This window comes from Hypanus sabinus, chromosome 12, assembly GCF_030144855.1.
Source record: "Hypanus sabinus isolate sHypSab1 chromosome 12, sHypSab1.hap1, whole genome shotgun sequence".
Lineage (NCBI taxonomy): Eukaryota > Metazoa > Chordata > Chondrichthyes > Myliobatiformes > Dasyatidae > Hypanus > Hypanus sabinus.
The window spans coordinates 35,086,246-35,098,832 of NC_082717.1; the positions used below are offsets into that span (position 1 = coordinate 35,086,246).

General features: G+C 38.2%; 1 protein-coding gene across 3 annotated transcripts in view; it reads left to right on the plus strand.

Moving 5' to 3' along the window:
• Positions 1-12,587, plus strand: part of LOC132402765 (thyroid adenoma-associated protein homolog) — a 440,832-nt gene that overhangs the window by 131,965 nt on the left and 296,280 nt on the right. For all 3 annotated transcript variants that reach the window (XM_059985752.1, XM_059985753.1, XM_059985754.1), the window contains one exon: positions 3,141-3,232. In XM_059985752.1, coding sequence (XP_059841735.1) covers positions 3,141-3,232 — 92 coding nt within the window. The remainder of the gene's footprint in view (positions 1-3,140; positions 3,233-12,587) is intronic.

Genomic DNA, 12,587 nt, shown 5'->3' on the forward strand with positions numbered 1-12,587 from the left:
CTGCCTTGAGATCTTGGAGTGTGTCTACTCCAGACCATCTTGTTTGTTCTATTGTGCTACCAGTAATGATCTTCCACTGAGAAGAAATGACATGGGCCAGGATGCAAGAGAGTGTCCGTGCCATTTGCCAAAAGGGCTACTCAACTTAAGCACGTATGTTAGCCTTAGGTCTGCAGGTCATGGCTCTACTGTTCTGAACTCTGCTATATTCATAGAATATACAACAGTACAGCACAGGCAAAAGCCCTTGAGCCCATGATGTATGTGCTGGATACAACGCCAAAGTAAAATAAGTTTCTTCTTCCTGTACATGAAGTATATCCCTCCATTCCCTGCATTTTCATGCATCTATCTAAAAACCTCTGAAACACTTCTCTCATATCTGCTTCCACTATGACCCTTGGCAGCATGTTCCAGGCATCTACCACCCTCCGGGGCAAAGGTAAAAAATCATGCCTCATAAATTTTTTTTGTGGTTTCCCCCTCTGACCTTGTATACATGTATTATACCCTGGCGAAAAGTTTCTGAATGTCTATCCTATCTATGCCTCTTTGGTAAACCTCTTTTAGATCTCCCCTCAGATGCTGACACTCCAGAGAAAACAACCCAAGTTTATCTAACCTCTCCTTATAGCACGTGTCCCCTAATCCAGGCAGCATCGTGGTAAACCTCTTCTGATCTCTTTCCAAAGCCTCCACATCCTTCCTGTGATGGGCCAACCAGTATTGCACACAATACTCCAAGTGTGGCCTAACCAAAGATTAATATAGCTACAGCATGACTTCCTTGCATATATACTCAATGCCATGACTTGTGAAGGCCAACATGTCCCAACTCTTATTAAATTGGAAAGGGTTTCTGTCGTTTTCAATAAGGCACTACCTCTAGGCTCACAGATGGTCAAAATTATCAGTTAATTAAAAAATTAAAAGACTAAATACACTCAGACACTCATTCGTACATAAACCTCTTAACTCGCCTTTCACATGGTGGCCAATTTCTCCCCTTGAGTTGAATGAACCTGCTGTACTTGCTCCAGATGGACCTGGCACAGATTCAGCAGTGACCTCCTCACCCGCCTCTCTCCAGCTGTGACCTGTGGTCAGCTGCCTGATGAGCAGAAGATTATGCTGCAGTCATCGCTTGGGAATCGTTTAGCTGTGGCTATGTTCACGAGCAGATCTCAGTGGAAAATTTGCCCCATTATAAAAGCTTAAATTTAAATGCACTGAAATGGTACTTGAGCAGAGATCAGGAAACTGATCATGTGTGCTGTTCTATTTGCATTAATATTGCCAATATAAGTGGTGTGTGATCCCATTTGTTTGTATGAGTCATTTTCAAACCTCGGATGTGAGAAAGCAGAAAATGGTGGTATCAGAATTGAGCTCCTCATTGCTTTTCAGCTTTGTTTGTTGTAGGGATTGGTTGTTAGCCCAAATCTCTTGCCAATTAGATGGAAGCAGATATAGCAATTAGTATTTTCAAATGTTTTACAAACTTGCTCTTGCCACTGATAACAGTGATTTTAAAGTTTGAAGGATTAAGTATAATTTTAAGAAGTTAGTTAACTATTTTCATTGGCACACTTTATTGATTCTCAGTCGACTGATGGAAAAACTCACCGAAAAAATTCTGCAGTGCAAAGTTTTCTTAGTTGAGCCCATGTCAAATTGCAGGTTGTGAGATGTATTTTTAAAAAGTCTGGCTGTCGTTTTGTAGAGTGGGATATTTGTGGAAAACGCTCTGCATTACCAACCAAATCAAACAAACCTGCTCTAAAATAAATAACCATGGTTGCCAAAGCACAAGTTATAATTTAGAAGTTTCCAAAAGACGTGTGTGTTGTGGATGTAACCGTTCCTTAATTTGTTTACCAATGAAAAAAAAAGTCCTGTTTATTTCAAACTTTGATTTATTGAGTCGACGGAAAACAGCATGTTAATTGTGGGTTTTTTTCACTGTACAAATACTGCATTTCATTGCATTTACTATGCAACGGCTAAAACTGCAGTTCTTTTATTTAATTGCATATCGTTCAATATAATTTGTAATAATCTTGACTGCATGTTTATTTCTGATCACATTTCTTCACTGACTGGCCTGGCTGCTTAGATCTGAAGCAGGACTTGTGTATGTGATTTTTATTTCCAGTAAACTGATCTGGACTTTTATTTTAAATATTAGCTATCAAAACAACAAGGCACAGCCAAATTCAACATTGCTTGAGCCCAAGTTCACTCAATTTTAGACCTGGTGCTTGTTTATAGCTGAAGAATTGATCCACTCACTGAAAACACGCACGCATATCACCTCTGGATTCAAATCCAGGTCTCCTCTGTTGCCAGCTGTAGAGTTCTAAGTGAAATGATTTTGGGTAGTCATCCTAATTCCTAAATAGCAGGAACATGTACAGAACAGAAATATACCTAATGTGGCAAAAACTTGTGCTAAAGCTGGCAACTTTACTTGGCTTCGTGCAGGCACTTTCATTTATGAGCATGAAGGTCATAGGTTCACATTCTTCTTCTATCCCTTCAGCTCACAGTCAACGCTGCTGCTTCAGGGGACTACTGAGGGCGTGCCATACTGTTGGAAATACTCTTCTTTGCGTGAAATGTTCAACAGAGCCCTCGTTTAGCTAAAGATAGATTTAACACACAATAACCCATTGTCTTTCACTTTACCATTTGCTACCAAATGATTATTTTACATGAAGTTTCAAATTCATAAAACTCATGATGAAGCAATTTTTGTTGGGGTATATTTTAGGCAGAGATTGATAGGTTCCTGATTAGTCAGGGTGTTAAGGGATACAGGGAGAAAGCAGGAGTTTGGGGCTGAGAAATGTTGAAATGGTGGAGCAGACTCGATGGGCCAAATGGCCTAATTCTGCTCCTATATCTTATGGCCTTATGTTCTCATTTGGCTGTAAAAGATTTTTTAAAAGTTAATGGTAGCAATTTATACAAGTCAGCAAAATACCTTAAATATCTTACACAATTATAAAAATTAAGGTGATTATTTGCTTTTGCATATGGAGGTTTAAAACATATACTGTAAAAAATATACTGGTAAATATAAATACAAAAGATGCTCTCTACACGGCATTATATTCATCTTTGCTTTTAACCACCAGGTACGAAATTCTTCCACATTATTGTTCAGTGCTCTTATCACCAGGATATTTGGAGTCAAAAGAGGAAAGGATGAACATTCCAAGAAGAACAGGTTACTTTTTGCTTACATTTCCTTTAGTATTTGTTTATGAAGACAAACATTTATTTTTTGTATGGGATTGTTGTTCACAATCTCAAATGTCCTTGTTTGCCAAGCATCTGATTTGAAAATTGGTTGTGCAAAGCTAGTTCAATTGTTGAGTGCATTTTACACAGTTTATACCAGTGCAGTACTGCCTACCTTATTGTAAGGGCTCTTTACACAAGTGTTACTGAATATTGCTATCAATGTTTTCAAGCCCATGGCCACCCATAGGTAGGAATTCAATTTTGCACAGTTCTGCCTATTTACCACCTAGTCATTTAATACTCAGAGTGGTGAATTGAAAATTAATTTGAGTGCACAGGAAATCTCTAAAAAAAAGAATTGCATTCAACTAACAGAACAAAAGAGGATTGCAAATAAAAGCTGAGGAAAATTCAGTGCTCTGGACAGTGTTCCAATTGTCAAAAATCATACCTCACAAAAGTTGGGCTAAAAGACATTGGGGAGTATGAGCAATGAGCTTGCAACAAATTAATGTATAGCATTTATTTAGGTAATAAATATTATTGCATAACTTCTAATATTATTAATGGTGGACAAACACTAGTTTCTTCTTGTGTCCTCAAATGATAGCCAGTGAATTGTTATTACTATTGCCTCTTTCTTCTTTTTCACAATTGCTTTATTCTAGTTTTGGAAATAGTGAGTACTGTTGTTCCTGGTTTTTACCTTGGCTCTATCTACAAATAAGTGAGTGGTTCTGATACATTTGAGTTGGGTGGCAGAGCACAGAATATATGAGTTTAACAAAGAGAATGTGTTGTCTAGAAGAGTGACAAGTAGGTGCAAATAAAATACAGTCTAGTGTTCAGATTAAATATTCCAAATTCTGCATGTCTGTTGCTTAATTATTGAATCCTGCAATTTATTTCTCCTTTGTACTCTTTTGTTGCACTTTATTTATGTACATTTCCATTTTGAAGGTGGTTTTCTGCTCTGCCGCCACCTTCAGCCTCAGGCAGTATGAGAGGGTATAAATGTAAGCAGATTCACTCTTGTCCTTCAGTGTTGTTTAGATCTATTGTTACAATTTCATGTGAATGTTCATGATTGAGTAAAAGCAATGTGACTGTATTTAATTCATTTGAGAGCTGTTAAATTCTGAATAAAATGTATTGTTTTGAGGATAGGTATCTGCTTGGAGAAACTAGCTTGCCAGGAGAAGTCATGCGTTGAATGTGTGGAATCCTGTAGTGTGCTACTTTTATTCAAGAGAAATGCAGTGGCAGTCATGGGCCATCAGGTGGTTCTCTAACTACATTTAACTAACTCATCATATCGTAGGTACAGGTATATATGACTGATGAACTTCTCCGTTCCTACTGGAAAAAGACTGGTTTCTCATTTTTTCATATTTTCACCATTTATTGGTTGGACTTCTGATATTCACTACTCTAGGCTTCTGAATTTCCAACTCCATATTTGTCCATTGGCATTTAAAGAGATTCAGAGTTATATAGCACAAAGCATACCTTTTGATTCAGCTCGTCCATGCTGACCAAGCTGTCTTCCTGAGGTAATCTTATTTGCGTGCATTTAACCTTGACTGTCTACGTGCCATGTCCAGATGCCCAAATGTCTTTCACGTTTCCCTGCTGACATCACTTACTTTGGCAGCTCATTCCATGCATTCTCCACCCACTATGTGGAAAAACTTGCCTCGCAAAATATTTCCCCTCTCACCTTAAACATATGTTTATTTAGTAAATAGTTTGTTTAGTATGAAGTATTGACCATATACTTTGTTTTAAGACTTTGCCTCTGGGTGGAGGAGCAACATCTTGTATTCCATCTGGGTAGCCTCCAGCTTGATGGCATGAATATTGATTTCTTCTTCTGGTAATCAAATTCCACCCTCCCCACCCCTTCACTACTCCCAGCTCTGGTCTTTTACCTCTCCTCATCATTACTTCTCCCCCAGTCGCCTCTTCCTTCCCTTCCTCCTATCATCCACTCTCCTTTCCAATCAGGTTCTTTCTTCTCCAACCCTTGACTTCAGCTGGCATCACCTATCATTTTCCAGCTAGCCTCCATTCCCTCCCCCCATCTTTTAATTCTGGTACATGCCCCCTTCCTTCTCAGTCCTGAAGAAGTGTCATGGCCCGAAACATCGACTGTTTATTCATTTCCATAGATGCTGCCTGACCTGCTGAGTTCCTCCGGCATTTTGTGTGTGTGTTGCTGTGGATTTCTGGCATCTGCAGGGTTTCTTGTGTTTACAATTTGTTTTAGTACAAAATACTGTCTGGAATAAGACACTGACTGCGTTGCTTTTCCTTAATTATTTGAAAGAAGCACAGAGCATTAGGAAAGTGAGAAACGTCAACTTTTATCTGGCCAGACAGGAGGAAAAACAAACACTGATGGAAGTAACAACTGGAGACATTTAAACGCTGTAGAAATAGGTTTAAATAATTAACAAAAATTAAAGATTATCTTAAAAATATTTGAAATCTGATTCAACCATTCAAGTGCAATTGCAACTTGCATGTTTGTTGAATGAATAATGTTTGGTTTTTCATGTTAAGTTAAGATGAATACTTTGTCAGATTGCAGAAGTAATCAGCTCAGCTCTTCTGACACTGTGCTGTGTGACCTCTGTCCCATTTTAGAAAGCCATTCTGCAATGAGTGAGTGCAAAAATCAGAACAATACTGACTTGTAAAGAAGTTATTCTCCTTCAGACTGTTATTAGAAGGTAACTAAGTTTTAGCCCATTACAGCAGGCAGTGGGTGATACAACCTTATTCAAAAGAGAGCTTATTGATCAATTTATCATTTTGTTTATAACTTTATACACTCTAGTTACAAGTAGTGCTCAAGTTCATTGATATGGTTCTCTAAATTTATTCAGGTTTTGAATCTTTTGTGGGATTTCAAATCCAGAGGTAAACAGTGTTGGTTACTTACCTTCAAATTATTTGCCTGTCTCGCAATTGAAATGAGATTTTGAAGTTATCAGACCACCTTATTCTGAGATGCTTCAATATCATTTTGCTTTATTTGACAATTGATTAATTGAGAGCAAGATCCATTTGGATGGATAGAATGTACAGAACTTTGTCATAAATTCTCTCTATCATTCAGTGAAGTGCTGGCTGATTCAGGGCATCAAGATCTCTTCCTTGCCCTATCCCTTTGACCTCAGATTTCCTTGATATCGGGTGTTCTCTGTTTCGGATTGAAATGTTCTCAACATCTGACATTCACGGGGGTCTGGTACAAAGAATGTTAAAGCTTATCAATAGAAAAAACATTGAACAAGAATGTCTTTACTAGGAAGGTTGGAAAGAAATATCTTCCTAATTTCTTTACTCAGTTAATTAAATACCTTTGGAATTCACTCCTAATTCCAAATGCTTCCAGCCTCTGGGAAATGGCCTTTCTGCTTCTTCCCTGTCAATCTCTCATCGATTCATCACATTCTTCTGAAAACCAGTGAATGTTGCTCTGTTTTAGCTCGTAGAACAAGTCATTCATTTCATTCCCTGTCACTTCACCCCATGTAAACTGTTTCCCAAAGTATAGCTTAGCTTTTTACTAATATTTCCTAGAGTTATTTTGTACACTGCGTCTGTGGTGGCTATAATGTACCTCTCTATAAGAATCCTCTTTTTCAGTACTTTGCCCATGGTGTTCTAGGTTATAGCATTTCAAATGCTCATCTCACCAGTTCTGAAATGTTGTGAGGGTTCCTGCATTCATCACCTCAATAGAGTGACATGCCATGTAATTTGGTGACCACCTTTGACTGAGCACCACTGGGGTGTTATCTCCAGTTTACACTTTCAGAAAATGGGGTACTCTGTAACATTTTGATTCAAGATAACAGTTTTGCAGTGTTTAAGATAAAGTCAGAATCAGGTTTATTACCACCGGCATGTGAATATCTTCAATAATTTTGAAGTAATTTTAAGGATATCAGAATTTAGTTATATTTATGTTTGTCTTGGTAAGTACCCAATTTAGGAATATCATGTTTATTAAAAATCTTTGTTAACATGAAAATAGATATTAGTTGTTACAGGCATTAACTCGAATTTATTTATATTCCTACAAGTATTCATTGAAACACTTAGTGGTTCTGGTTTTGTTGACTTGCACCTTGGGTAATTTTTTCTGTATTTTCCTCCAGTGGATTTCCAGTATTTTATAGCTTCAGATTTTAATCACCTGTTAGATCATTTTGCTGTTCAGGTTTACTTGTCAATATTTTGAATCCGAATGCAAGATCAGTGTACAACATCTCTATTCTTAAGCGTTTGGCCTAGGTGGAGGTTAGTGGCTCAGCAGAGGAAAATTCTTAATGTCGAGCATTCCTGTTGATCATTTATTTGCATTAAGTAAGATATTGTTACCTGTGGAGAATGAGCAGTTTCCAAATGAGGGTATCCTTTAAATCATTGATGAGCTGATTGCTGATTGCTGTAGATTGTGTGTATACTGAGTACCACTAGTTTCTATTAAACACTAAATCTTCCTGCTTAAAACCCATTTCATCTGAGAAAAAAAATGGAGCAGTAATTACAACACAGCATATATTATGCGCTGGTAGACTGAGATTACATTGTTAATTCTGGCATTTGGTCAGTGGTTTGACTGAAAGAACAACATTCTTTTGCACCATTCACATGGTGTTAGTGAGTTGTTTTGTGCTAGGAATTTCCCCTTTTTAATAACTTCCCAGTTTCAGCAGTGTAAAATTGGGGTGGTTCTCAGCAGCAACAGACGGCTTTCTGGCAGTGAGTTGGGGGAAAAACAGAAAATGAAAATCAAAAATCCAATCTTTGCTGGCTGCTTTTAAAAAAACAACTGTGTAGCCAATAAGAATCCTTTTAGCCAACTAATGTAATAAGAACTTTTCACCTTGCTGTTAGAACAAATTCAAAAGTGACAACCAAAACTGCTTACTGTCTTTGTAAAGATTGAATGACATACTTTAAAGTCTGAAGTTGAGCTCTCAGAATTGTCTGGCTCAATGTACACAGATATACCTTTATATTCACCAAAACTTCTGCAAAATATGATTTTCCAAAATTGTGTTTTTCCAAGCCATGAAAATCTTTTCTTACATCCTGACAGTAATCAGGCAGAGTAGAAACTGGTTTGTTTGACCAGTTGAAACATTTTGTTTGACTGTTCCGCACTCTTAATCTGAACTCAAGAAAGTGTAACCGGTGAAATGTTAAAATGAAATGTGAAAGCAATAGGTACAGTATAAATTTTATCAGTGGTTCGGTTGCTGTTGAGTCAGACTTCATGATAGAATATCAGAAGATTCTAGTCTCAAATGGCATGTTCTCAGGTTTCCTACATCTGGCCAGGCTCAGGAAGGCACTATGATATTTACACTTTTATTAGTGTGGGTTAGTTAGATATTATTTCCCGAGAAGGATTGGACTTGTGTGGGTGGGGGTTGGTCTTCGTTATAGATTGTCAGTTCTCGGTGGGAGGTCCTCATTCGTAATCACCGGTTCTTCTTATCAACAAGCTGGAAGATTATCTTAGCTCTGGAGGATGTGCATTGACAGGTAACAATGTTGACCTCTTGAGAAAGAGCGCTGAGTTATCCAGATAAGCACAAAAAAATCCACTCTTCTCCCTGAAAGTCAATAAAGAAAGGATAACATTGTTTATAAGGGATGGTGGATAATCCATGGGGAAAAAATAATTGAATATGGAACTTCATTAAATGTTGGCCTAGGACAAAGTAACATGGGTATAGTTTGCCTAGAGGCGAAAAGATACTATATTATCAGGACCAGTATTTTAAACACAAACTGTTTTCAGTATTTTGTTTTGGTTTTCCTGTAGGTCAATGAGAACAAGGATAAATCTTGCATCAGTTACATCATAATTGTGTACACATTCCATATTGTTCAGCAGTTCTACTTGTATCAGTTAAACTAGATTGCTTTATTCAATTCCTACAATTTGATCTCACCACATTGGCATCATTGTTAGAATAATTCTGTCCAATTTGTATAAATCAATTGATCCATAATTATCATTCAACACTGAAGACTTTCAGTATACTTGTGCTATGAAAAAGGTTCAGAGAGTTAGGTGGCAGTAACTTAACTAGGTCAGCAACTAAAATCTAGAAGGAAGGGGATCACATTTACTGTACATGTACATCTACTGTAAAGGAAAATGAGGAATTGACATTTGACTGTTTTGAAACCAAAAAAGTGAAAATTCACATACTGCCATCTTGATTTACACAAAATTATACATAATCTCTACAAGATAGCTACACAATTACTGGAAACTACCTTTTCTTCTCCTCAAGCATCTGAGATCATCTCAACAGTCAACATTTGCTTTACTTGTCTGGGCTTGCATAAGATCCACTTGTAAAGTCAGCAAGGTTTGAAATTAATTATTCCAAGACACTGCAGAAAAAAATGGATATGATTGAAGGGAAGTAAAAGTAGTCCTGAGGCCCAGAAAGTAAGTGTGTGTGTGTGTGTGTGTGTCTCCTATATGACATCCCTGACATCCTTGCAGATAGATCCTCTCTGTCTTTCAGATTGTCCCTCCCTAACTATCTCTAACCTTTGTGAGCCGTGCCCTTCAGTGGTGAGTGGCACAGCTTTAGGCTGTTGAGTTGAAGAGCTGAAGTTTCTGGTACTCAGGGCAGTAGCATTATGTTTAGATATAGTAAATCATCTTGCAAGTGCAGAAAGATTAATAGAAACTGTGCACTGAATTATGACAATATGACCAAATTTGAATACACAAGTTTTTAATTCAGATTTCAATGTCAGTCCAGTCTGGGTGGTAGCATTGTCTTGAATCAGAGGATTATGGATCAAGCCTCTGCTTCAATGACCACAGCATGTAATCTAGTTTAAAATATTTTAACATAGTATAGTATAAATAGTATATATTTTAACACAGTACGCATAGTTTGCACTTTAAGGGATGTGACATCCTTTTGATTTAGCATTAAACTCATCTTTCTATTTTCTTCGATAATTGCATAAAGTTCTGTTGCACATTTTGCACAAAAAGCAGGGAATTTACTCTTTGATTTTAATGTTTTGTTTATTTGATTGTTCAACTTGAAAATGTATGGATATTTTTCGTTGAAGCGTCAGTGGCTTTCTTGCAATTCATTGGCTGCAGTAGATTGGAAAGTTGCTTTGGAAATAACATTACAGTTGGCCTCTTCTCCACCATGGACAGATTAATGAGATGATATAATACAGACTGATGTTTCCAGATGGGCGAGTTTTGTTTCACTGCTGTTGTGTAACTAGTGCTTTGGAAGCAGACTACGCCACTTCTTAGGGCACATTCCTTACACCTGTTCAGACATGTCCATTTTGGGATTTCGAGCTTAGAGACGTTGTACAAACCATTTTCCTTCACTTGCATTCTTACCAGGACTGGTCATTCATTGCATCCTGATGAAGGGTCGCGGCCTGAAACGTCAACTTGTTCACTGAAAGTTCAAAGTACGATGTACAAAGTAAGATTTATTATCGGAATGCATACATGTCACCATATACAACCCTGAGACTTTTTCTGGCAGGCATACCTAGGAAATCTATAGAACAGTAACTGTAAACATCAGGAAATGTAAGCTGTAAACAAACTGGACAAATGCAGATAATAAATACATGCCTGTAAAAAGTATTCACCCCCTCCGCCCCTTGGAAGTTTTCATGTTTTATTGTTTTATAACATTGAATCACAGTGGATCTAATTTGGCTTTTTTGACACCTATCAACAGAAAAAGACACTTGTTGTGTCAAAGTGAAAACAGGTCTCTACAAAGTGATGTAAATTAATTATAAATATAAAACACAAAATAATTGACTGCGTAAGTTTTGCCCCTCTTTAATTTCTTGGTGTTCATCTGACAGAGAATCTCACCTGGTCCCTCAACACCAGCTCCATAGCAAAGAAAGCCCAGCAGCGTCTCTACTTTCTGCGAAGGCTGAGGCAAGTCCTTCTCCAACACCCCATCCTCATCACATTCTACAGGGGTTGTATAAGGGGTATCTTGAGCAGCTGCATCACTGCCTGGTTTGAAAATTGCACCATCTTGGATCGCAAGACCCTGCAGCGGATTATGAGATCAGCTGAGATCATCGGGGTCTCTTTTCCCGCCATTACGGACATTTACAGTACACGCTGCATCTGCAAAGCGAACAGCATTATGAAGGACCCCATGCACCCCTCATACAAACTCTTCTCCCTCCTGCCGTCTGGGAAAAGGCACAGAGTATTTGGGCTGACACGACCGGACTATGTAACAGTTCCTTCCCCCAAGCTATCAGACTCCTCAATACCCAGAGTCTGGACTGACACCTTAGTGCCCTATTGTCTTGATTATTATTTATTATAATGCCTGCACTGTTTTGTGCACTTTATGCAGTCCCGGGTAGGTCGGTAGTCTAGTTTTTTTTCTGTGTTGTTTTTTACATAGTTCAGTCTAGTTTTTGTACAGTGTCATGTAACACCATGGTTCTGAAAAATCATTGTCTTATTTTTACTATGTACTGTACCAGCAGTTATGGTCGAAATGACAATAAAAATGGCTTGACTTGACTTGAATATGGCACACCAAATCATCACTGGTGCAGCCAGTTGGTTTTAGAAGACATGTGATTAGTTAAATGGATTTCTGTTTTTGGAGACCTGTGCGTGGCAAAGGTGTTTCTATTGATTGTAGTAGATATACACTTGTGTCTGGAAGGCCCAACTGCTGGGGAGTCAGTATCCAGGCAAAAACTACACCATGAAGACGAAAGAACACTCCAAACCACTCCAAAAAAATGATTTTTGAAAAGCACAAGTCAGGAGATGGATACAAGAAAATTTTCAAGTCACTGGATATCCCTTGGAGTACAGTTAAGTCAATGATCAAGAAATGGGAAGAATATGGCACAGCTGTAAATCTGCCTAGAGCAGGCTGTCCTCAAAAACTGAGTGACCATGCAAGAAGGGGACTAGTGAGGGAGGCCACCAACAGACCTATGACAACTCTGGAGGAGTTACAAGCTTCAGTGGCTGAAATGGGGACACTTCCACACAACTGTTGTCCATGGTGCTTCACCAGTCGTAGCTTGATGGGAGAGCGGGCAAAGAGAAAGCCACTATTGGAGGGGGGAACAATCTCACATGAAATCTCGGCTAGAATTTGCCAGAAGGCATGTGGGAGACTTTGAAGTCAGCCAGCAGAAGGTTCTATGGTGTGATAAAACAAACATTGCGCTTTTTGGCTATCAGACTAAATGTTGTACACCACACATCATCAAAAACATACCATCCCTACAGTGAAGCGTGG